The sequence below is a fragment of the Catharus ustulatus genome, chromosome 1, assembly GCF_009819885.2.
Source record: "Catharus ustulatus isolate bCatUst1 chromosome 1, bCatUst1.pri.v2, whole genome shotgun sequence".
Taxonomy (NCBI): domain Eukaryota; kingdom Metazoa; phylum Chordata; class Aves; order Passeriformes; family Turdidae; genus Catharus; species Catharus ustulatus.
Window position 1 is genome coordinate 5,166,896 of NC_046221.1, and position 27,077 is coordinate 5,193,972.

The 27,077-nt window shown below is 41.5% G+C and overlaps 1 protein-coding gene across 7 annotated transcripts in view; it reads left to right on the forward strand.

Annotated features, from left to right (window-relative positions):
- Positions 1-27,077, forward strand: part of LOC116996559 (sodium channel protein type 5 subunit alpha-like) — a 207,716-nt gene that overhangs the window by 109,026 nt on the left and 71,613 nt on the right. For all 7 annotated transcript variants that reach the window (XM_033060354.2, XM_033060362.2, XM_033060372.2 and 4 more), the window contains 3 exons: positions 2,387-2,625; positions 7,458-7,631; positions 9,038-9,394. In XM_033060354.2, coding sequence (XP_032916245.1) covers positions 2,387-2,625; positions 7,458-7,631; positions 9,038-9,394 — 770 coding nt within the window. The remainder of the gene's footprint in view (positions 1-2,386; positions 2,626-7,457; positions 7,632-9,037; positions 9,395-27,077) is intronic.

The following is a 27,077-nucleotide window of genomic DNA, read 5'->3' on the forward strand; positions in this document are numbered from 1 at the left end:
CCTTTATACCACAGAAATAGAGACCATCCAGACTAAGATAACTCAGAGGACATGGCACTCAGGGATGTGGTTTAGTGGTGGATTTGGCATCAAGGGATAACAGCTGCAGTCAGTGATCTTAGAGATATTTTACAACCTAAATGATTCTATGAGTCTATTTAGAAGAAATCCTTATCAAAGGTTTCCTAACTCCCAGACTTTGTTTAGTCACCAAAATTGAATACTTGTTAACAAAGAATGTCAGATCAGAATAAAATAGATCACAGGATTTAACCATATGATCTGTGCCAAACTTTGAACCAGCTGGACCAGAAATCTCTTCCCCTTTACTTATTTGGTTTCTGCTCTTGGTTCTTGGGTAGTCAACAACTGTCTGTTTTTTCCAGACATTACAAAGCCTTGCAGACAAGAAAGGATCTATTTATTTTTAAATTTAAAAATAAGAGGAAAAACATCTCCAACACAATGCTGGTTTTGTTTTTCTGATCATTTTTTAACGGTAGCAGAAAAAAACAGAAACTAATTTTGTTTTTTATTTTGGAGATATTAAAAAAAAGAAATTATATTCTTTGTTTTCCAAAGATCATATTTACCAGGAAAGGATGTGGATTCTTAAGTAATTTAAACCATTTTAATGCTACATCACTGCCAAAAAAGGACAGTCACACCCTCCTGCTTCCCTTGCTGTGTTCCTGTACTTTCTTGGATTGGTTTTCAGCTGGATCAACAAGCAGAACCAGCTCATCCAGAAGGTCCAGCAGCACAAAAGCTGACAAAAGAGCAGAAAAATAACATGTGGCTGAGGCTAAAAAGGGTGAAACTAAGCCTTTTAGCAGCAACCTGGACTTAAAGGGGCTTATGTTGTGAAGAATAAAGATATAGATCAATGTGTTCTAGATTTACCTAGAAAATTAAATCTTTAAGGAATCGACCACCCTAAATCCTTTATTGCTTTCAGAGGCAGGTTTAAAAAATAAAAATAAAAAAAAAATAACATTTTGCATTGAAATCTATAGTATACCTGTAAACCCTCTCTTTGGAGGCTGGAAAGAGTCATTTCTGGGGAGCACTTTGATTTCCCAAAGATCTCAGAGCAGTAGATGTGTGTGCAAAACCTGTGCAGGTAGGACACCATTTGGTATTTTGAAAACTTGATAGAAGACACCTAATATCACAGTTCTGTCATCCTTTGAAGAAAAGTAGATAAAGAATTGGAGAATTTGAGGAGGAATTCTGTGAGATGAATGAGTACTTCTTGTGCCCACCAAACCATATTTCAAAGTGCCATTTCCACTCAGGTTTTGGACACTCCAGGCATGGTGACTCCATCTGTGCTCAATCACTCTTTCAGTGAAGAGATTTTTTCCCATTATCCAACCTGAAGCTTCCCTGGCACAGCTTGGGGCCATTTCCCCTTGTCCCAAATGTTTCCTGCCTTGGGAGAGGAGGCTGTTTATGAACTGATTGAAATAACAGCCTTGGCTGAAGTTTTCCTGTTATCAGTGCAGCTTCTAATTATATAGACTAAAACTAAAATAAAACATTCCATGCCCATAAAGGAGTCAGAAAAGGAAGGCATTAAGCAATTCTGCTGATCATTGTCATTTAGCCATTAACTGTCTTTTTTGGCTTTTCTTTTTTTCACCATTTAACACAAATTATACTTTTGAAGCTATTTCAATTCTTTTGTGCATAGGTAAAATGAGCATGTAAAAGTGGAATTACAGGCAATATTTTAAGAGCACCTTTAAAAAGCACATTGGAGTTTTAGTAGCATTTTGAGACTGGGTTATGTGCTTCCTGATTTTGTCTGTGGGCCTTTCAGAAAAATCAGATATTTAATGTCTTTTTGGATTGTACATCAAGGACAGAAACTCTGCTGACAACCAGTGATACTCTGATTTTCTATTTAAATCAGCTTTAAATATTGGATTTAAGCTCTTTCATCTCTTATCAGCTTTAAAAGGTATTATTTAAGATGCTTTGAAAATGTGACCGGGGAATGAAAAATACATATTCCAATCTAAGTTCAATGAAGACTGTGTATTCTTATCCATTTGAGCTTGGTAAAATGGAAAATAGAGTAAGAATCCAAGCCTATATATAATTCCATACTTCACATATTTGGTGTGATTCTCACTTTCTGCCTGTAACACTTTTAAAAGGTTTTTACTTTCAGAACAGGTTGCTGTCTGCTAAGTGCAGGTCAACTGGCTAAAACCCCAAAGTGTGTAATTTGCCAACCTGTTAGGACAGGAATGTTTTTACCTTTGAAAAAAGTTTGGGGTAATTTGTGAGCCTTACTCTGTGCTATGAGTAATTTTAAGTGTTCTCTTGTCATATAACTCAGTGTGAATTGACTGTGACTTTGCTGCTTGTGACTTAGAGCTTGAGGAATCGCACCAGAAATGTCCTCCCTGCTGGAACCACTTTGCTGTTAAATTCCTCATTTGGGATTGCTGCCCACTTTGGCTTTTAATCAAGAAATTTGTCAAGTTTGTGGTAATGGACCCGTTTACAGACCTGACCATCACCCTCTGCATTGTGCTGAACACGCTCTTCATGGCCCTGGAGCATTACAAGATGACAAAGGAGTTTGACCACATGCTGTACATAGGCAATTTGGTAAGTGAATGTGAACTCAAAGTGCCACCTGAGGGGTGAATTTCCTGCTTTTAAAAGTTTTAGCTGTGGCTTGGGAATGTCCCACTTTGAATACTGATTTGCCTTTGTCAAGCAAGTCCACTCACCACCTCTTTCTGAAGAGAGCTGAATGAAGAACAAGTGTCTATTTTTGCCAAGCTAACTTATTCTAATGTTATTAACATCCATTAAAGCCATGGTTTTGGGCTGTTCCTGATAGATATCTGTTTAAGGAAATGAGATAAGAGAAAGGTTAATGAGTTTTATGTGGGATTTCTGGGAAAGCACCCATAAGGCAGCAGTACTTGGTGACTAATTGTGACTTTTACATTAAAAAAAAACATCTACAGAAAAAAAGCAAGGCAAGATCATGGAGGGAAATGGAGTTGTGTTTGATCATGGGTGGATATCTATGCTGGAAGGTGTCTGTAGTGCATCTTCTGTGTGCTGGGTCCTATGAAAACCCTGGGGCAGAGGGGACATGGAGCAAAGCATGGCCAATGCTTGGAGGGGAAACTTAATGTGCAAGCCAGAGCAGATGGGTGCAGAGATGCAAAGCAAGCAGAGACCACTCTTGCCCCAAGAAAAGCAGAGGGACACTCTACTTTCAAGCTGTAGGAACAGCAAAAAAACTTTCCAAGGGCATCATGATACAATTTGTGACCCAGGGGGCCGCTAAAATTCTGCAGTTACCACAAAATGGAATCTTTTTCTTTAATCATCTTTATCTGAGTTATGTTTAAAAGTTGTTGTTTAACATTTTAATTGTATGTTTAATATGTTGTATGTTTTAACATGTTTAATTGTAGAAGAGTCTGAATTAGAAAAGGCACAGGCCATGTAGCTATGACATGGTGGGCTTGCCCCTAAAATGTGGTAGTAGCAGCAGAGATATCCTATAGGAACAAAAGTGATCTGGAGAATCTGTAAGTGGATGCTGCAAAGTTTGCATTTGAGGAGCTCACAGCAGAGATTAGTAAAGCGCTTTATTTCTGTAAAAACAAAGGCTGCAGTATCTCAAAGCTGGATTCATGTCACTTAACTTTAGGTATTTACAGCACAGGAGTTTGTGCCAGTTGTCTTTGTTTTCAAAGTCAATGGGAAACAATGGGCAGTCTCCAGCCCCATTACTGTGGTGTAGAGACATTTATTTTTGGATAAGGTGAACAGTGACCTGCAGGGCTGTGGCTGTTGCAGCCATGGACCACAGTGGGAGCACACAGAGACACTGCAGATGTGAGACCTGCCTTTGGTGAGAAGCCTGCCTTGTTGGCAGGTTTGGGGGGTAGTAGCAATAACCAGGCATTTTGTATCAGTCCTAGAATATGGGATATAACACACAGAGATTTTTTTCTTTGCCCTGGTCCTTGTAATTTCTAGCTCTGGGCATCTGTGGCAGGTTGAGGTTATTCCCCCAGGCTGTGGGACCTGTCTCCAGCTTTGCAGATGATGTGTCTTGGCAAATCTCCCTCTGTTGTTGTGCTAGGCAGAAATCTGTTTGGGTCTCTCTTGCTCCAAACCCATGCTCTTGCCCTCTACAGAAAGTAGTAGATAAGGATAGCTTGGAAATCATCTTACAGGACTGTATCCAGCTTCTCTTTGCAGCCAGCATTCCTTCTTGTTGCTCAACAATTTGTGGCCTTCTAAGATGACTTGAAAAAATTCCTTTGCATCCATCAAAGCAGGTGGCAAAGCTGCCACTTCCCTCTCTGGCACTTGGGACAGTCAAGGTGTCTGCTCCTCACTCTGCTTTTGGCAGATCAGCTTCCACTTTGCAGATCACAGGCAGTGAAACTTTAGCCCTTGGCATCCCTCCTGCCAACACAGCTCCTGCAGACCTGCCAGGGCAGAGCAGGGCTGTGCCAGGTGCCATCAGGAAATTAGACAATCAGTAGAGACAGGAATTTTGCAGATGGAGAGATCTTTGCAGACAGAGAAATTTTGCAGAGAGAGACTTTTTTTTTTTTTTAATTTCAGAGAGAGAAATTTTACAAAGCAAATTTTGCAAACATTTTACCAAAAAAAAAAAAAAAAGAAAAAAAAAAGATGGAAAGAAAAAAATCCCACTGTGAGTGTCTTAGCACTGCCTAGAGCTATTTCTCTTCTTTGTGCTAAAATGTAAAGTAAGCAAGCTGATGTAGCAGGCTGATGGCTTGGGGCTCCCCTTCTCCTGAGATCCCAGCTTGGCTCTGTGAGAGCCCAGACAGTCCCAGCTCACCCTCGCCAGCTTTACCAAACCCCCGCATAACTGGATTAATTGTGAGCAGAGCAGGTCAGAGAAAGGTAACTCCATTTTGTGGAAGATTTTGCAAAGTCATTTGTAATGAAAATTGACATTTTTTGCAATTCTCTGTGAAAGGGAAGGGAGTCCCAGCTCCAGGGCAGGCTGCCAGGTGACTGCATCCCCTGAGCTGCAGACTGCCAGCCCCCCCTCTGCCCCCACGCTGGCTGGCTGTCTTCCTGTCACATCTAACCCTCTTTGAGTGATTATGCTAGCATTAAACAGGGGAAATATTAAAGAGAGCAGGTCTTTGGCTTTTTTTTTTTTTTTTTTTTTTACTCGGAGCAAGTATTTCTGAGAGAAATGAAAGAATGAAAATGGAATATAGATTTTCTTTCTCTGGATCTGCCAGTCACTGGGGCTCTCCCGCTGTGATTGTCCATTCAGCATCTGCTACTTTCAGCCCCTTTAGCTCATCCCTTACAGGAATGAACATTTTCAAATGTGGTCAGAAGGCCAGGCAGCACGTGCACAGAGTTCATCTGCCCACGCAGTGCCACCACTTAAAAAAGAGTGGAGAGAGCAAGACTCCCTCAATTTCTGTTTCCCTTTAGAAGCTGAGGTACCATTATGCAACATTAAAGCCTAAGTGGCTGAAATAACAGGTAAAAGGGTGGGTTTTTTTTAAAGACAAAGTGCTCCACATCAGCAGTGTCATATTTAGCACCAGTGGGATGTTAAGCTCCTTGTTTTCTTTCCATCCTTTATCACATAAAACACCCAGGCACAGTGGGCCAGGTGCTGTGTGGAATTTGTGGCTGGAACACACACACACACACACAATTCCTGATGCCTTCAGGAAGGCTCAGACATTTTGCTGCCTTGCTGTGACATTTCCTTCTCAGAAGGCTATTGATTAAAATGATTCAGGCAAAGAAAGTGATCCTCCTGAGTCATTTTCTCAGCAAGAGGGTTGCATAATGTGTGCAGCGTGGTCTCTTAGTTTTTTAAGGCAGTGCCCTGGATACAATTTCACAGACACCCAGTTTTGTCTTGTTCTCTGTCCCAGGAAAAATTCGAGCATTCTGGTGGGAATCTTTGGTATCTCTAACCCCTGTGACTCAGAAGTTCTTTGCTAATTAGAAATATGAGACAGGTTGTTTGTTGTATTTGTGATATGAGGTGGTGATGGAAAGTTGCTCCATCCCAAGGTATTACTGTAATCCAAGATATCATTTTCCTGAGGGGAAACAGTAAGGAATTGTGTGAAATGGCCACTTGGAGTAATTAATTCCTGAAGTATTACAGAGCAAAGCCAAGCACTCTTCAAATTCAGGCTATGATAATTTTTTTTTATTCTTTAATAACATAATTGTATGATTTTACTCTTTCCCTTTCACATCTTAGAGGGTGTCTCATCTCTTGCTCAGAGTTGATCTGTTTTGCTGGACTAATGTTGCAAATATTCAACTTATTGGAAGGAAAACATTTCTCCTTGACTGTATATTAGTGATACATGACCCTGGATTTCCCCCTCTATTTTGACCAACAAAATACATTAATGTTGATTGTTTCACAGAAAACCACGTATTTTAATTTTATAGATATTGTCCATTTCTGCAAATATATCTATTTCTATTTCAGAAATTCCAGAATTTTCCAGAAACACAAAGCCCTGGGCAGCTTTTACTAGGATGTGAAATGAAAATAAAGCAGTACAAGACAAGCTTGGTGCCCACATTTTGTCATTTTCAGTTGACTGTAGCATTGCACTATGCATTTAAAAGGTTACTTAAGCAGGGCATACAAAAAGACAAAATCTGCTTCCCTGGGATACTTTACAAGAATCTATTAGAAGTGAATTTGCTGTCAGCAGCCTCCCTTTCCCTTCTCCCTCTGCCTCATAGGTAATATTTATATGTTGTTTTAAAGAAAAATGTTCCAATTAGAAGCTCCACCATATGACATTTGAACTGGGTCATAAATAACCAATGTGTTCCCAAGATGCAATGAGAAGAAAATTGCTGTGACTATTTGTAAAAAAAAAAAAAACAAAAAAAACCAACAAAACAAACAAGACTCAAATTAGAGTTTCTAATCGTCTTTGCTGCCAGCAATAACCTCAGAATAACTGGAGGCGTGCATTGCCCTTCTATTGATAATAAGAACAAAATTAAAAGGGATAATACACCAGATACACTGAAACCCAAATAGCCCTTAACACTCACTCTCCATTCACTTAGCTTTCTCCACTGAAATTCACAGATTTAACCTGTATAAAAGGCACCTTTACACTTTTTTTTCTTTTTTTTACCATTGTCATTATTCAGATGATGGAAGGAGATTGAAATGCATGTTCCAATCCAGATCCTGAAGTCAGATGTCTTTATAAGTTTACAACAGTGTCAGATATTAATGTGAAAAGATGAGACAAAATTGTAATAGTGATAAAGAGTCAACCATTAAAAAAACTCAAACATTTGTTTGTAGAATCTATCTGTCTTTCTGCTGGGTTCACCTGTGTGAGTGGAAACTCCACAAGCAATGAGCTGTGCTTGAAAGGTTAGCTTGACTTCATATTTTCTTTCTGCAGGTCTTCACTGGGATTTTTACAGCAGAAATGATCTTCAAAGTAATTGCCCTTGACCCCTACTACTATTTCCAACAGGGCTGGAATATTTTTGACAGTATAATTGTTATTCTAAGCCTGATGGAACTGGGTTTGTCCAGCATGGGAAACCTGTCTGTTTTACGCTCCTTTCGACTGGTAATGTCTTATTCTGTTCTTAACCATCTTTTTTTTATTACATATAAACTCTGATAGGAATGCAACATATTTTCTTAAAAATGCATCTGCCTATAATTGCTGCAAACTGGTGAACAGTATGTGACACTAATTACTGTGGGATAAATGGAATCATTCCAGATTTACATCAGGGTAAATGAGAACATAATTTGATTCCTTCTAGCTGTGCCAGGTACTTGTAGCACACTTAAAATATTTGAATTCCAACTTGTAATAAAGATCTGCCACTTTATACCTGCACACCTGTTAGCACAGACAGTAGGAAATTGATAGCCCAAGAAATGCAAGAGCTGATAACTTGTTGTTTTAGGAGCTGTTATTCCTAAATTATGTTATAAACATGCCACTGTTCTTTTAGATGTTGTCAAAAGAAAATGTCTTTGAATTATTCACAGAGAAATATTTTTTTTCTAGAACTGATCAGCATAACATATCATCTGTCCTTCATGGGAACTCCTTAGCTGTCAGCTCCTTTGTTAAGCAGGGGACAGTGGTGTTCTATTAATGAGAGACTGGCATCATGCTGGAACAGAAAAGTGCTTCCCTTGCCAGCTTGACATTTGTGTTGCACTTCATGTACCAGGATGTCCACACTAATTATTCTGGCCATGATATGGCTGCAAAATTTTAAAGATCAGGAAAATTAGCCCTTGCAATTACATTTACCAGAAGAAAATATTTTATTATTTTTCCCCAAAATTCTGTGCATTGCTCAAAAGTGTAAATTTTCCATCACTATCCTAAGTGTGTCCCTTCAGTTTTTGGAGCAATCCTGCTTCACTAGGGCTTAATTTAAACCTTCAGCTGAAAACACAAGGGCTAGGGACCATTTACATCCTTAAAATAGGTCTTAAGTGGGCCGTGGGTCGTGTACAGACTGCGTGATCCCCGGCACAGAGGTGATTTTCACCCTGGGAGCTAGCAGCTAATAACATCTGACTGAGGCTTTCTCTGAAGCACAGAGGAATTCCTTCTCTCATTGTGGGTCCAAACCTGAAACTCCTCCCTCCAGATGCCTGCCAGGCTGTTTATTTTGAGGAGAAAAAGCAACACAAAAGAAAATACTAGGAAATAGATTTCGTTCTTTTATCCTTTCCCTACCAGTGAGGGAATGTGCCATTAAAATCATGTCTATCAAACCAGATAGCTTAGCATAGCTCAGGAAAACTTAATTCTCCTCTGAGAAGCCCAACTGATATTTTATTAATAGAAGTAATGAGGTTAACAGGAAGTATGGCTAAAATCACCTTGTACCACACACACGGCGGCATTTAACATCTTTCACGTTTTACCCACTTTAATAATTCATTGGCTGAAATGGCTGATGCCTCTGTGAGCTGACACTGTTGTTTATGTTCTGTTCACAGCTGCGAGTCTTCAAGTTGGCAAAGTCTTGGCCGACCTTAAACACACTCATTAAAATCATTGGTAACTCCGTGGGTGCCCTCGGCAACCTCACTCTCGTGCTGGCCATCATCGTCTTCATTTTTGCCGTGGTAGGAATGCAGCTTTTTGGGAAGAGCTACTTGGACAATGTGAAGAAGATCAGCACGACTGGCAATCTGCCACGGTGGCACATGAACGACTTCTTCCACTCCTTCCTCATCATCTTCCGGATTTTGTGCGGGGAGTGGATCGAGACCATGTGGGACTGTATGGAAGTAGCTGGGCAGCCCCTGTGCCTTCTCGTCTTCTTGTTGGTCATGGTGATAGGAAACCTGGTGGTGAGTTCTCAAGATGGTTTTGTTTTTGGTTTTTTCTTCCTTTCCTGGTGGGCATTTTCAAACGTACCGTTTTTCAGTTCAGAAATGACAAATCTCACATTGCTCCATGATTTTAAGTCAATGAACTGAGTTGTCAGCAAGAGAAATTTGCTCCTATCCCAAATACAAAGTTGCATTAGTAGTTGACTCGTTGGGAATGAGAACTTGCTGGGTTTTTTCAGAAGAGCAGATGTTTTACTAGAAGAACGGCACATGGGTTGATCACAATGATTTTATTTCCTGGGCCATTCATGGGGCTGAAAGCATTCTTGTTCTCTTTTCTGTACAGGTGTGGGTATCACCTCAACCATCCCAGTTTTGGTACATTTTATATTTCCCTTCACTTCTGTCCAGAACACACAAACCTTAGCACAGCACAATGCCTTTGAGCAGAGTTTTGAACGTCTCTAGCCTGCATGTTTTAGAAAGCTGCAGGTTTTGTTTACAGTACTGTCATTGGCTCACTTGCTGTCTTTTTAATAGACCATCCCATAAGCATGGCTTACATAAGCTCTGAACCTATTAAGACTGAATTATATTTCCCTGTTGACATCTTAAGGGGCGCTTTGCTGGCTTTCAGTCATTGTGGAAATGTTTTGCCTGTTCAGCTTACAGAGCATCTTTGACATTGTGGCTCTAATGGCCTTACTGTTTATGTAGTGAGTTGTTTAATAGTAGATGCTACTGTAAAAAAAAAATGTTGGGTTTTGCTACCGATTGCTTTTAGTGCTTGTTTTGCTTTTAAGTACCCAGTGTTCTGGTTCTCGGCTGCTGGGGTAGAAAAGTTCTTGAAAGAGCTTGTAGAAAAGCAAAGCGTGTTGCTTTGTTTACATTAGCTTAAATTTTAGCAGTTATTTTCACACTGAAAATGTTGATTGCAAGGGAAAGGTATATTTTTTAGGTTTTTTTATAAAGGAAATCTTTATATAAAAGACTAAACTGTGATTACTCAGAAATTATTTACATTTTTATATATGACTTATCATTTCTAAAAATTTTCCTTGGAATTACATTTGATTAGAAGAGCTGGGGAAAAATATTACTTTCTTTATTTAGGAAAAAACATTATTTATTACATTTTTTAGGAGAGTTTAGCCTGAGATCTGGAAAGTTAATCTCCCCCTGCCATTAAGCAATGTGTTCTGTGTATGATGATGAAAGCTGGAAATAATATGTGTTAAATTCTGGGGGAAATGTTAACATTTGAAATATTCATGGATTATTAAAAGATGTGAATTAGCAACATCTGATACCCTTAGATATTAACACTCATCAGTGTGCATAAGTTCTGTTAAATATGAAATCTGGCTCAGCAGAGACTGCATTAACATTATCTACGTATATTTAACCTTCAATGCTCAAAAAAAAGGCTGTCCCAGATGTAAAATTGAAAAATTCTGTCAGCATGGATAAGCTGAAGTTATTGGTCAGCTGAAAGAAAAAATTGCTAGCTTTACTCTTTTCAGCCAACAGTTCTGCAAGGAAGTGGCCAAGACTGATAAAGAGGAATGATTCTTGTGTTTGGGTCACTCAGAAAAAAAAAATAATAAGGAAATTATTTATAGGTGATGAAGGTGGTGAAAAGAACAACAGATTCTGAATTATGAGATCATCCAGTGCCAACATGGAGATGATGTTGATTAGCAGGTAGAGAGGAGGTCATCCTACACCTCTGGCATCAGCAAAATTGTCACTTTCTTCAGTAAGGGTGAATAGAACTCACCAACTCACTAACTTGCATAACATCATCAGACCCAAAAGTTCTGGTGACTAAAAAGCACCACAAGCCTTTTCAAATAAAAGTACTGGTATGAAAACTTTTACCTGTAACTCCATTGCCATCTGTGCCAGCAAAGTCTCTTTTTTAACTTGCTGAGATCCTTTTTCCTCCTCTGAGTTTCAAGAGTCAGTTCTGATGAAGAATATTATCCTGAGGCTGTATCTCATTTGGACTCTAAATGCTTCCATAATATCTGGAGGCATGGAGAAAATCTTGGTGTAGCATATCTGTATATGCATCTAAATTACTTTTATCTGTCCCATCTGCTATATGGTGATGTCTGTGGTCATCCTCCCAACTGCAAGGCTGAGGATTATGGACCAAACTTGCTCTTGCACTCCTCTAAAGTCTGCAAACTGGTGTTGAAATTGTTACGACCCCAGCAATTCTGTGGTATGTTCAGTGATTCAGTTTGCAGGTCTTACCCAGCCTCACTAACATAAATTCAAAGGACTGGTGGAAGGAAAACCAGAAAACTTAGCAAGTGCCTTGGGTAATACTGCATTTTAGAGCAGCCCAGTCACTGAAAGAAATTTTAGTATATCCTTGGTCTTTGGGTTTATTCATATATCCTGAAAATGTCTTGGACAATTTGTGTGCAATGCCACACGAAACTATATTTAAGGCTGATCAGTTGATGAGTGAATCATCTTCAAGGAACTAAACTTTTCAATATAGTTGGGAAACTATGCGCTGTGCCTTTTGCACAATAAAGCTGTGCTGCTGATGCCAGGTGGCATTTCAGAGTCATTGAGGCTGCTTTAGGAGGTAAAGGCAAACCAGACGGATCACAAGAATTTCTTCCTCATTCGTAAGAGAGAACTTCTGAAATAGCTAAATGAATAATTATGCTTTTTGTTAAGTTTCCTAAAGGGTTTATTGTATTTTTAACCTATGTTACTGGGGTGAATAAGGAAAATCACCAAGACAGGAATTTTTAAGATGATGTAGGAGAATTAGGATCATGAGGCAGGTCCTGGTGCCCCCTGCTCTGGCTGGAGAGAGTTGATGTGACACCAGCCACTTCTCAGGGGACAGCTGTGTGTGCTGGGCACTAACAACCTGCGTGAATAAAAGTGACACTTCCATCATGGGCAGAGCCTCACTGAGTGTGTGTGACTCACGCTGGCCAAGCCACACTTTTACCCTCTGGTGACCACCAGGATGAAGGATGGGTCCTACCAGCATCTCCTGAAGTACCACCAAGGGAAGGACAGCCTGAGGAGCTGCAGAAATGCACTGTTTGTCCCTGCTCCTGCTCCAGCTGGGCTGTATGAGCCCAAAGCATCTCTTAGTGATAAACCACAGAGCTGCAGTGCATTAACTGGCCCTCAGGGCTGAGTTCTGCTGCTGTCTCACCTCTGTCCCATTCACACATCCCAGCACATCCACCCCTGTTCCCAATCCACCACAAGCTGGCAAATCACTGTTCCATTTCCGTGGTGTATCTTGCACTGCTGGAGTCACACACATGTCAACATGTAAGGTCTGTAACCAGGAAAGTGACACCTTAAGAATTTTCCTTAAAAGCAAAATATAAGAATGGAATTCCTCCTTTAGGATCAATCCTAGCCTTTTTTTCCCCCCTGCTGTCCACTCACTCAGGAAAATATTGATGAGATTTTCTGGGAACACAGAGGTAGAAAGCACAACCAATTTCTAGGGTATCACACTGTCCTGTAGGCAGGATTGCATAACCATTATTGAATTAATGCATGATGCATGGAATTATGAAATACAAAGTGTAAGGTCATGCACTCAGCCCTGTTTAAATATTTATGTTATGATCCAGTAGCTTACCTACAGAAAATGTTTGAGAGTATATGTATCAGTCACTCTGAGCATCTGCATCTGAAATAATCACACGGAGATGCCTTTATAGTCAGATCTGGTTAATGGAGTCTGTGAAATCATAAAATATCTTACCACCCAAAAAATCTAAATATATCACACTAAATAGCCCTTAAAACTACTTATTTCTGCCCCTGCCATCCTAGGAGGCAAACTCAGCTGTAGAAATCCCCATGTGGCTTGATATGTTGACCCAAGAGGACCTTCTGGTGCTGTGTTTTCCTATGGTAATTTCAGTGCCTGGCAGCAGAGTTGCTCAGCAGGGTTTGAAGAGTTGCTCAGATGAGATTTGAAGTGACCACTTTGGCTAAACTCAGTGGAAACTTTTCTCTGAAAAAGTCAAATCTGCCTGAAACCTCTCTTTCTATTCTGCTTCTACATCTCAGGAAGCCTTTATGGATGTTTCTTCTGTTATAATTTGGCCCATGAGACAGGTAGAAATATGGAAATGTTACATTCTTTGGTGGAAGAGGTTTGTGCCTGCCTACATGCCTTTTTGGGACAGATCCTTGAGGTCCTTTCTGGGAAAGCCCCATGAAACCTCCATCAGGTTAACATCAGTGAATTCTCAAACTGGTCAGACACCAACAGAACCTCATTATGAGTCATTCACCCCAATTTCCCTCTTGAACACACAAAGTTTGTCGATAAAATGTGTTACCAGAGCTGTTCTGACAGACACACAGCTCTGCAGCCAGGCAAGAAAGAAAAATCAAGTTACAGGGTTTTGAGCAACCTGGTCTAGTAGAAGGCTCCATGCCCGTGGCGGAGGGATTGAAAATAGGTGATTTTTAAGGTCCCTTCCAACCCAAAGCAGGAGATGATTCTACAAATGGGAGCAATGCGGAACTTCTTAGTGCTTCCACTTCATCCTGTTCTTTTACAAGTCTCCCTCCTGACCATGAGAACATTGTCCTGAGCGCCACCAATGCAACCTGGATGGGAATAATGGCCTAGAAAGAGGAGAAAGGCAAGAGAGATGAAGGGTCATTTAGCACAGATCCTGGCCTGAGAGATGGGCAAGAGAGAAATTTAGGATTGGGAGGATTGTTTGGGTGGGGAAGAGAAATGACTACAGCTTTATGTGAAGAAATTCACAGCAATTCCCTGCCCTGAATCACTTTCCTAAACAACAAACCCTAAGCAACACAAGGTGTCATTGGGTCCCACATGTCTATCTAATACTTTTAAATTTTTTTTTTACTTTGTTTGCTAAAGTTGCCTTTAGTTCAATGTTTAGAGTCAAGAAAAGAGATCAAAACCCACGAAAGAGGCAGCTGTAATGGGTAGTGTGTAAATGTGTGAGACAGGGCTGATATTTGAATTGCATGGTCTTCAACATGGGGGCTGTGCTTCTGTATGAACCATTTTCTATAATTAATTACTAAGTGTCACTAATTGAGCATCACAATCTCCGATTGAGGAACATCAGAGTGAGTCTATGTGGCCACCTGTGAAGGAGAGCTGGTAGCCCACCCTGTGGGAATCCATCAGCTGGCTGGCTGTATGGGAGCTGCATGTCTGTCCCAGCTGGAATATTGTGGCCAGTGCAGAGTTTGAAGAAGTTTAATAATACAGACTGAGATGATCTTTTGCATTTGCCCTCAGTGCCAGAAAATATCCCCGAGCACATTTAATTTATTAGTGTAGGAGTATCCACAAAGTCCTGTCTCACTCAATGCTGACGCTTCTCCATCACTGCAAATTTCTCAGCAGATCACGACTGGGCTTGAAAGAGGCTTATGGTAATGTCAGATTTTCTCTTTGTTTAAATGAAATGGGTACAGAGAACTATCATTATCCCTTGTGGTAAAACCAGAAGTAATAGCAAAATAGCATCTTACAGGCCTGGGTAAAAGTGGATTACAATTTTACATTTCAAGAGCTCAGACAACCCAAGCATATTAGGATGGTCAAAGGTGGTCTTCAGATGGAGATTTGTATTTCTGCCTGACATGATAGGGCTGTCACTGAGGGAAGATACATCAAAACCTCAATGCTTTTAAAAGACAGGAAGCATTAAAACAGGGAATGTCAATGTAAAACTTTTTAAAGGGTGATGAAGGGTTGTTTTACCCCAAAAAGTACAAGGCCTCTTTAATTCAGATTACCTTTGTCAATAAATGGATGAAAATGAAACTCTGATGACATATGATAGTACTTTTCCAGCTATGTCCTTTTCTTTTCAAATTATGTACAAATCTAGAATACCAAGTCCCCATTTGTGCAGTTTTTACTGTCTATCCCTAGATAAATTCTTAACTCAAGGGTTCCAGCAAGACTTGCTGCCCTGAAACAAGTAATTATTTTTTTCATTTAATGACAAACATGGCTTACTTGTGAGGGCCACTGAAGACATCCACTGTGTGAATAAAGGTTAATCTCCTTGGAGGAAATTCTAGTATTTGTATTGTATCTAATAATTAACATAAATGAAGTGGAATTTTAAAATACTGTGTGCCTTCTAATTGCAAATCTAACTAGGTTAGATCTGCTTTCTGGAAATTAAAGCAGGTTTGGGAAGAAGGTATGACAGCCCAAATTACAACATTTTGGGTTTTGATTTTTAATTTTTGAATCACAGTAGAGGTCTGCAGTGTCCTCAAGCTTTATATGTTGTACTTCTCCCTCTAAGCACATACTCTCCTTGGGGTCCATCTGTTCCACTTCTTGCACAATGGAAAGAAGAGAGGATAAGATGCAACTATGTGAAATTCATGTAAAAACAGCTTTTTTTCAAGGAGCAGGGAAGCCATAGGAGATCTGGAGAGAGTTCAGGTTGTCCCAAACCTTCCAAGAACACTCCCATCCCTCCCCTCTCTCTGCACCCCAATGTTCGTGTCCTGGATGCTGCTGTTCACCTCATCTGCTCTTTCAGCAGCTCCCAACATTCTGGAAATATGCATTTGTGTTTTGGTTACGTCAGCTGAGAGGGCCAGCAGATAATCAGGCAGGAATAGGCATGTCAGGAGCAGTCATCGTCAGGACAGACAAAATCTGCAAAGCGGCGAGCGAAGGGCGCGTGGGGCGCCGGGCAGGAGGAGGATTGATCAGAAAGCTGCAGGAGCCATAATGAGGGCTGGGAAATACTGGCATCAAGTATTGAGTTTGAGGGTCCTGCAGAAGCCAGGGGAGCCCAAGGGATCATTACTGGGAAGGGGAAATGCCATTTGAGTCTGTCTCATCAGCTTGGACTCTTCTGTAAGGGAGGCGAGTTCCCCTTCCCGAGCCACGTGTGGCTCTGCAGGAGAGCAGCCCAGAATCCACCAACATCTCAGCTGAGAATCCATGAACAAGCTCAACTGGGGACACAAAGAAAGTGGTGTCAGCATGCCAGCATGTCACCATCCTCCCTGTTTTGCTTCTCCTCATTTGTTCCTCCAGCTGGCAGCATGTGTGGTACTGGAGAGCTCAAACCTCGGAGGGAGGCAGCTAAACCCCAGCACATTTCCCAGCCTCTCCCTTCATCATTTCCATGCCAACTACCTGAACACTGCATGTGTCCCAAAGCAATTTTAGCTATTTGTGTTCCCCATTATCCATCCTTTCTCGAGAAGTGCCTGGGAAGCAGAGCACTCAGGTAGTCGATGTTTTTTTTCAAACATCTGGTTATATCTGCTGAGGTATCAAACATCCTCAGGGTTAAAGAAATGTCCACCAGAAGCAGATGGCATCGTCTGATGCTTAAAAAAAATAAATCCTGACACCAGCCATCAATCAGTCCAGTTGCCTCTGATGTCTCCTAGTACAGAGAGAAAGCCTCTATCCTCTTGTGTATTACTTTAAATACAAAGTTTTTGCCTGACACTCCAGGCTTTAAAAGCTGTATGATTTATCAGTACCCACATAAATAACTATAATTTATTTTTATTGGGTGGATATATCCCACTCCCATGTGTGACACCAGATGCTGGTGCTAAAAAGTCTGGGGAAATTAACCTCACTGTATTTATGATGAGCCATCAAAGACTGCTGGGTTTCAAAAATGCCATTCTATGATAGATTGAGTGGAGTCTGTTCAAATCTGGGAGGTTTAGGGCTGCTTCACTCAAGACATGTGAGGGAAATGCACCTGAAAATAGATGGGAGGAGTGACTTCTTTCAGAGCCTGCTTCAAAAAAGTGATCATCTTCTTCCTGTTACTCCAGATTTATGAGAGTCTGTACCCTGCTACAGGCTCAGTTGTTTCTTCTGAGGAGTTGAGTCTTGGCACTCGGTGACTAAATCTGAGCTTGCATCTTGTGTTAGGGGACAAGTGTGTTTTCAAGGTGTTTGTTTGAATATATATTAAAATCTGCCCAATTTTCCCCTGTAATACTCATCCAGAGAATGGTAGATATTTGAAAATACAGCTAGCTCAAATCCCAGTAGAAGCTGGCATACAGAAGAGGAGCGACCTTTTGCTTCTGATGCAGCTCAAAGGAGGCTGAAAACAATAAGTGGACTAAGGCCTTTTTTTTTCTTTTTTAATTTATTTGTGACATAAGGAATTCCCAATGCAATAACCCAAAGCAGGTCATTAGTGGACTGTGACAGATTTTGGTATTTGGTGCAGATTTTCATTGGTAGAATTATAAATATTGCTTCTTGATATATAAATGAGTCACTGGGATAAATCAGAGAGAAATAAAATCTGTTAACAATGCTAGTTCTCTTCCACAGGCATGTATAGAAGGGAATACAAAACTATCTTCCATTGACCTTTATGGGTGTGAGGTGTCTTGGAAATATGAAGGAAGAAGAATGGCAATACATTAATCCAATCAACCCCTTGGAAACCATCCTCATGCCTGTTGTTCTAATTGTGTTTCCAAATCAAAGCTATTTCTCTAAAAATATTGTTTAAGCATTGACTCCATTATATGAACTACTGACAAGAGGAAATATTTATAATAAGATAGACCATATGTAAATTTTATTTTTGAAGATTCTAGTGGAATTTTTACCGAGATTTGGTTGTATTCCAGGGGGTACAAGGGAAGCTAAGTTATTATTTGGAAAACTGCAGCCCTCTTGATGTAGTAGGCTCCAGTAGGGTAAGCCTGACCATTTTTTGTACTACATGTGCCCCTGACTAATAGTGTAAGTAGGGGTTTGTCAGTGGTTAAGTTCTTCCTAATAGCTGGGTACTTGTTAAAAATCTAGAAGGCACTGAGTCAAATTTAATTGGGCAAGAGTGTGCAAAGATAGGTACAACTAAATGTGTCTCCTTTTATTAATGTCACAGTGTGAGTTGTCTGGATGTCATTGAAAGGGTAATGACAACAGAATTATTCCTAACATGTGCTGAGGGAAAGGCAAGGTTTTAATGCTAAAATAGACCAGGTGGTACAAAATTAATACATTATTCACTACTCCTAAACATCTTATACATTTGTTTAAAAAAAAATAAAAAAAAACTGTTACAAATATTATTTTTCTTCACCAAAACTAAGCAGTGAGCTATTTATTCTAACAGTTGCCTCTAGAAATATCTTGTTAAAAAGAATATGTGAAACAACCAGTGAGTCGTGACAGACTTAACCTTCTTAGCAGGTGTATGATATTTAAGAGACACTGGAATTTATCTTTTCCATGCACAGTGCACATTCATATCTGGATTTCTCCACCCAGCACATATGTGGTAACATGGTCTGTGGCTTCCAAAGGAAAAATGCTGAATAATGCATTTGGAAAACAAATTTACTACACAGATCAGACACCAATTTCCTGCCTTTTGGAGTCCTACTGAACAGTAAAAAATTCCTGCAGTCAAAGGGGTCCTGCCTTTGGTCTCTTGCTACCATTCCACATTTCTTCATCTTTCTGAAATTCCACTTGTCTGTGTCTTATTGTGTTAAACTTCTCTAAATTCAATAAACCCACTGACCCACACTTACCGAGGAGAATCTCCAACCGATACAGATCTACTCCATCAATTTTATATTACTGCAAACAACACCAAGGAAGGGAGAATCAAACCTATTGATTTTTCATCTCCCTTGTAATTTTTATATCTTTGCTGCTATTTGAGTCCCTCTTTTTTCTATTTCCTTGACTGCAGATTCATGTGTTGTTTGGTTTTTTTTCCCATTTTGTTTGGCTCATCCTTATCCAGAATCTTGTTTAAATTAGTTCTAATTTGAATATGAACCAAAACAGCCATTCCTTTAATTATCTTCTACCTAAAATGTATTTTCTTCCATTTTGATCTGTTCTGGCCATCATTTTCCTAGAATCAAAGATGGTTTATGTTGGGAGAGACCTTAAAGATCATTTCGTTCCAGCCCCCCTGCCATGGGGGCTCTTGCCTCACTACCCTCACAGTGTAAAATTTCTTTCCAATATCTAATCTAAACTTCTCCTTTTTTAGTTTAAAGCCATTATCCCTAGTTCTGTCACTCCATCCCTTGTGCCCAGTCCCTTCCAGTCTCCTGGAGCCCCTTTTGGCACTGGAAGGGTCTCTGAGGTCTTCCCAGAGCCTTCTCTCCTCCAGGCTGAAGTCCCTGAACTCTCTCAGCCTACCTCCACAGGTAGATAAACACAATTATAATTCCCTTTTTCACATTGCCTCACCTCTCTGCTGTAATCTTCCTGGTCTCACCCTTAGAGCAAACCTCCTCCTGTTTCCACATGGCTTTGGATTTCTGCTTTCCATGACATCTTCTCCAAGCTCCATCTCACTGTGTGTCTTGACTTCACCCTTCCCAATACACAAGCAAGTTCCCAGATGCTGTGCTGAAGCCAATTGAAATTCTTGTAATTAATCCAGTGCAAAAGGGGTTTTATGTTTTGACCAAGCTTTGCCATCTGTGGGTCACAGTTATATTTTCTCCTGAAAAGTGTACATGCCTACTGAGCTTAGGATTTGGATTGAAGTATGTTTGATGTTTTCCATGCTGAATTTTCATTGAAAGTTCCAAAATCTTTGGGGATGGAAGGTTTCCAAGGAGCTCTACTTGCAGTTTATGCCTTTTTCCCTGTTTGCAGCCTCCTCCCCACCACAGGTTCCCTTGTCTTTCTGGCCTCCCTCACACAGACTCATTCATGGAAATTGCACAGCTAAGAGCACTCTCTTGCTCCTTGTGTTACAAGCTCCCTCGTACAGGTGTTTCTTCCAGGAAGACTTCCATGACTTCTCTTCTCCCCTCCTGTAGTTCTCTTGTCTCCCACTTTTGGATGTTCTATCCCATTTCTGGGAGATTCAGCAAGTGCAAAGTGCCTGCTGAAGAATCTCTGTTTGAAAACACAAGGCAGGGGATTTCCTCTAGAAACTGAGCCATGAAAACAAACATTGTGAGCATCCCTCTCCTCTCTTGGTTAGAGCATTCCCTGGCCACCCATCCCAGCTGCTGCCTGGGCATTCAGGGAGCAGCCACAAATCCATCCTGCTTGGGGGAACAGAACTCAGCTGCTCACCCTCAGGGATGGGAACAAGCCTTGGCTGGTCTTTGTTTACTACTCAGATGCAATTTTTAGATCATAAAGTGGCCGAGCTGCCTGGCTCTCAATTCCTGCTTTCTCTCTAGCAGACTGGCAGTGAGAGTAAACCCATAGAAATGTTCTCAAGGAGAACAGACACCATTGAATTTCTCCTTTGTTTACCCATCTTGCACTTAAAGTTCTTAGTAACACCGGTTTCTAGGATTTCTGCCAGACAGCCAAGATGCAATTAATAAATAAAACAATTTTCAAACTTCCACATCAGCAAAATGTCTTTATGTTTTCTGATATAGGAAGGAAGTCAGAGATGAGGTCATCTTGTCTGAAAAGAAGAGTTTGCTTTGATCATGTGGTGGAGCACAGATTTGAATTGCAGGATGCTGGTAGCCAATCCTCCTTGGAGAGCTTTTCTTATGTTCTAGTAAGGATTCTCTGAAAAGCACAGCTCAGAGCCAGCTTTGTCCTGTAGGATAAGGACATCCACCTCCTTCCCTTCTTTCCCAAGGATATCTCCCTGGGAATTTAGGAAGCATTAAGAAATGTGCAGAATTAGCCACAGCTGAGCCAGAGAGCCAAGGGGATGGGCTGAGCATTGAGGACACTGTGGGACCCAGAGAAATGGGTCCATTTTTAGCACAGCAGTGAGGTGTGTGTGACAGCACCTCCCACCTTGCAGGGCATGGCTTTCATTTTGGAGATGTAACCAGCACCACTGCTGCTAAATCCTCCTGTTTATTTAATGAATTGTGGGGGTTTGCCCCACTTCTGAGCCATGGGGCTTCTCCAGCAGAGGTCTGTGAAAGCCACAACCCCAGCCAGCTGTGAAGGCAGGAGATTTCACACTGTGCAAAATTACTGGTAGAAATCTATTTTGGAGCTTTTCTGACAGAAGACCTCCTGGCTGGCAGGCAGTTCTGTCCCTTTGTTCTGCCCTTCCAGGAACCTGCACTTGCAAAATGCACAAAATCAGAACTTCCTCATACCTCCCAAATTCACTGTAGAGGTATCCTTTTCACATTTCACTTAATAGGAAAATGTGATTTTGTGATGGAACCCAAATTCAAATTATAGTGTTGAACCCGGGAAATGGATTAGAAAGTAAGATTTTTAAAGGAAACCATGTTCTCCCTGAGATTTAAGAAAAAAAAAAAGGGAAAAGAGAATGCTAATTATTTCTTGACTCTCTGATTTAATTTTCGAGTCTCTGGGCCTACCCTCATGCTGATTTTTCTTTGATGTAATATGTTGGCCACAGATGGGAGCTATTACTTACTGTGTCTGTTATATGGTTTTCTTTCAATTTTACTCTGTTTCCAAGTGGGGTTTTCTTATCCTTTTGGTTCTCTGTGTCTTACCTTTGCCCAGATGTTTTCTGCCATGTGTGATGAGAATTACCTGACTGCCCAAGGGACATGATGGCCTTGAGATGTCTGAGGGCAAAACTCAGCACAGCCCTTGGTCACAGCTGGGTGTGCCCCTCTCTGTGGAGGTGTAGGATCTGAATTGTAAAAGGATTGCTCCAGGGATCCCACTCTGCCTGGGCTGGGCAGCGTCTTCCATGTGAGCCCCCCTGGGCTAGCCTTAGTGGGATCTTCTGGTAAAAACTGCAGAGCTTAAGCATCCAAAATTAGAGGGTTTTTTCTGTATAATGATTGGTAGAGTAGCTGTTATTTGCAGGCAGCCAGTGAGAATATTCCTGGGATAATGCAGGTGTTTCTCACTGATCATCAGTCCTTGCAGGGAGCAGCAATAGCAAAGACTCTGCAGTGTGTTCAGCCAGCCCCAGACTGTGCAGTCTGTCCTTTCTGATTGTCCTGACATCCTCCTCAGCAGCACAGCCAAACACTTCTGTTGACTTAGCAGAATGGTGAATTCTCTCCTGGTTTGCAAACAATAACTTTCCACAGTTTTCCTAATGTTTTTGGGGTGCATGGAGCCTTTAACATCACAAACTTGCTGGGACAAGTTTTCAACTGGACTTGTCTCACAGCACGTTTTGTCTGTCTAGACAGGGGTTTGAGAAGTCCACAGCAGCTCTGATGGAGCCCTTGCTACTCTGGTGAATTAATGTTGTTTTGGTATCTGATGAAAAACCTGCAGGAACTTGTTTGTTTTTATGCTGTAGCTCCAGTTGTGGAAAGAATTTATCTGACTCCACTCACCATCTCTCCCTCCTCACATATAACATTTGGAGACTTAGAATTTCAAATCAGAAAACACTTGGTTTCCAAAGACTCATCTTCTAATACTTCTAAGGGACATAGAAAAAAGATAACACTGAAAGTCATCAGCTACAAAAGAAATCTAAGTTCAATAGTTCTTGACCAGATTTGGAGTGGTACAATTTGTCTGCACAGTTACGTGCACGTAGGTGGATAACAAATGAAAAAGTCTTGGCAACATGAGGCAACCAGCAGGTTGTGGAAAGAATGTCACAGGTTGCCTCAGATTTGTGTTTCAAGTGACAAGGACACAGGCACCTCGCTCTCCCAGCTTGTGGGGTGCTGTGGGATCTGGGGATGAGGAGAGCCAGAGGGTAGAGGTCACTTCTTGTCACTTCTTGTCACTGTGAAGTGACAAGAACAGGGCTGAGGGATCTGCCCCATTGATTACAGATACCCCTTTAGTTGTGAAGTGAGAAACTGGGTGATCACTCCCCACCCCACCACACACAGGTGAGCACAGCTGCCATCCAGCATCACTTCTCTGCCCTGCACTTCTCAGAGACAAACAGCTGCCCCTGGGACACCAGAACTGCAGGGAAACTTAAAGTTCAAGACCTGAAGAGGAGAATGGCCAGTAAAACCCCGTTTTTATTGTAAATACCAAAAACCACTCAGGGAAGGGGGAACACCCTCAACTCACTTCGTTCCTAGAGCCTGCCTGAAGATGGCTAAAGCTGTACCAGCCTCCCTACTTATTCTTCATAGGCCAGAGGTAAAATTAAGCCTTGTTCTCCCCCTTTTCTGGGTAAATAGAAGTAATTCACATGAAATCACTGAAATTACAGCCCCTTTTTTGCATATGAAGTAATTATTCTTACTATATTACTTACATTTTTTCTTTGCTAAGGAGAACATCCGCTCTCATTACCATCATGAAGAAGTTCAGACATTTTACTTAGGAAATAGACTGTATTTGCTGTGTAGTTTTTATTAAAATTCATTTTCTTATATTTAAACAGACAAACCAGTTATTTCACCTAAGAGATTAATAAAGAGTTGAGAAAAAATTCCTGTTGGAAGAATTGGAATCCCATCTGCAGCTGCTGTCCTGCTTGTGGGTTCAAGCACTTCCCACTTGGGAAGGCAGGAAATTTATATTCCCATTTCCATGTGCTTTCCTACCTGGTCTTGGGCAAGAAAAACAAAGGAGATGGATGATGCTCCAACCGCTGCTCTCCCTACTTGCCCCAGGTCACAGGGACCTCTTGCCAATCTCGTGGCATCGTGATCATTGTGACAGTGAGAAACTAAGATATCAGAAGAATGGGATTATGAGATTGACTGCAGGATAAAGAGAAGCTGGGCTGGGAGGACATAAGCTTCTTATCCAAGCACAAATAGGTGAAAGAATGGGAAAGGGAATATAGAAAATAACTGATCATGTAAATTGCTTTTTTCAGGAATACTCTCTTAGTAGACTTTGCCCTGGGATGAGAATGTACAAAGGATTGGAAAATACACTTCCAAGGAAAGAAATAATCCCCCAGAGAGACTGACTACATTACTGACCTACGACTGCAGATCTCAAACTTGCATCTAACACTCAGTGCAGTGAAAGTTCCTTTCTGAGCAGTTTTTCTTTGCAATTTAGTGGATTTTGATGCAGTAAGCAAAATATAATAATTGGTACCTATTTTGTTAGGTTTGCTAGAAAGTCTCCAAAGAACACACTGCATCTTTCCCATCTGTGCTAGCCAAAGAACAGTGCAGATGTCCACTGCCATCCATGAACAGGAAGGAAGAAAATCAGATCTTTTCACAGGTCAGGGAGTGCCTGAAGAGTTTCTTGCTGGTCTGTATCTACCAGGCACTGCAGGTGTATGGGCCCTGTTTTACCCACAATAAAAAAGTATTACAGTAATTTCACGATTATAAGCCACACCATTTTGACTAAAATTTTGGTCTGAACCCGAAGTGCAGCTTATAATCAGGTGTGGCTTATATATGGACAAAGAATGAAAAGTTGCTGTTTTAGTTTGGAGGACAGGTGTCTGCTGAGAAAGGCAGGAGCTGCTCTTTGATATGGAGATTGTAAACCCCTCCCTCCAAATTATTATAATTTTGAAATCAAGGGGCTTTCAGGCAAAGATATGGGAATTAGAAATAACAGTTCTTTTCTAGGGAAATTAAAATAGAAATACAGTACTACAAAGAAACAAACCCCAAACCCTGACACAGTCAGAGTACAACCTGACACCCGTCAGGCAGGGTGTTGGCAGCAGTCCCATTCCATGGTGGCTGCATCCTCCTGCAGTGACAGATGTGGCTCAGTTGGAGCAGTGCTCCTGTACAAGGTGCAGTTTCCCTCTGGAGCTCCAGTGGGGATGTGGAGAAATCCGGTTTTCCTCTGGAGTCCAGTGGAGAAAGGGGCTCCCTTAGTGTCCCAAAACCTCTGTTTTTATCTTAGTAAGAAATGTTGGGCTCTTCCCCCTGGCTGGAGCAACTCCCAATGGGATGCAGTAATTTTATCAGTCCCACAGTGGGACTCAATGGCCATGAGCAGAAAATGACTGGCTGGAGGAAGGATGGGTTGTGAAAAGATAAAGAACAATGCCCTGCCTGGTTTCAGTGGATGGCCCATTAGCAGAATATCTCCCACAGAGATCAGGATCACTGCCCCACCCTCAACAGATGGTGATAGAACAGATACCTTTTATCACACCCTGTATTGTAATGTGCAGCTTCTAAGCAGGTGCGGCTTATAATCGTGAAATTACTGTAAATGAGTAACTGATGATCCTGGCAGGTATTTCACATGCACTGTCTGGACTTTCCTATGCAGTTGAGTGACAGAAGTGACACTGAGCTGCCATGGGGTTACAGTTTGGATTAATGGCTTGCTTTTTTGCATGGTAGATTGCACTGATGGGGTATTTTCTGCTCTGGACCCTGTTCTTACAGCAAAACCTGCTTGGCTGGCTCCCAGAGAATTCCTCTTCCACAGGGAAGCAAGGTGCCAAATCCCTTCCCCTCCTTCTGGGTGACACCAGTGAGGGTCCAGGGCAGTGAATGTAGAGCTGAGCCAATCCACAGGAGCTCAGGAGGCCTGCACACTGAGTGAATGACAGATGGAAGGTTAAATACATAAAGTTACTTTTGCCAAATCATGGTTAATAAAAAGTTGGAAGGGAAAGGAAGAAGTAGGCTCATGCTTTTGTTCCAAAAGTGTTCTAGCTTCAACAGCAGATATATCTGCAAACAGGATTTGATGAGAAGGTGTCATCTGGATTGAAATTGTCAGATTTTGCCCCCTGTTGACACAAAAGGAGTTGATGGAGCTGAGATATTCAGACTGCAGCCTACCACAGCAGCATATGTGTCTCCCAGCCTCCACAGCAGTCCCTAGCCAGAGCTTTTTGGGGAGGATGGGTGCATCCAGCCTGTTTCCTCCCCATGGATGGGGAGCTTGGGATCAGCCTCACAGCTCCAGGCCTCTGTTTTTCCCTGCCCAGCATTGGTGCAGCACTTTGCCCAGTGCCTGCCTTGTTACCTGGGTGCTGCTGCTGGGGTGGGGCTGCAGCTCCCTGAGCTCCCCCGTGCCCTGGGGAGGCTGGCTGCTAAAACAGGCTGGTCACCACTGTCCTGGAGTGTGGGTGTCACCAAGATGGGCTGCCAGGGCACCTGCTGGCTCTGACAATGGACAGTGTTATTAGTCACATCATTTAGTCACAACTCTCTGCTCCCTTGATGATTCTATGGGTCCTTCCAGCTTGAGATACTCTGTCATTCTGTGTGGTATATTTGACCTGCATCTACCTTTAATCCAGCTCTGAGATGCAAAATCCAAGCTTGCTTAGTCTTCAGTGGGCACTGCTCAGCTCTCCATCCCCTGGGATGCCAGACTGTCTCCATTGTCTGCAGACATCCTGGGAAAACTCCAGCTTAAGCACCTCAGGGAGGCACCTGACATAAGGCTGGATTAATCTGATCATTTTTGCCTTATACTGGCACAACCAGAGTCACGAGCTTTGGAAAAGGCATTAAAAGTGAGAAGGTCAATGAAAGCACGCTGGATTGTCATTATGCTAAAAGCTTAACATAATTATACTAAAAGAATTTGGGGATCTTTGAGTGCATCTGTCATTTGATTCCCAACCTCAAAGACCAAAAAAGCGACCTGCTTTCACAGTCTGGCTGCTCAGTGTCACTGGAAAGCAGATTTCTTTTCAAGGGGATCCACGTGGACATACAAATCTGCTGTTGCTTTTCAAAACTGAGGCAATCTTTAGTTTGCTTTCACTTAAACTTAAAGCACTGAGTTAGCAGCCAGGAGGACTGGGTGCTATTAGGAACCTTTTAGAGGAAATGTGGTGTGTCATGGGTTAGGCATATATTTTTTCTGGAAAATGCAGTGTGCAGTGAAATG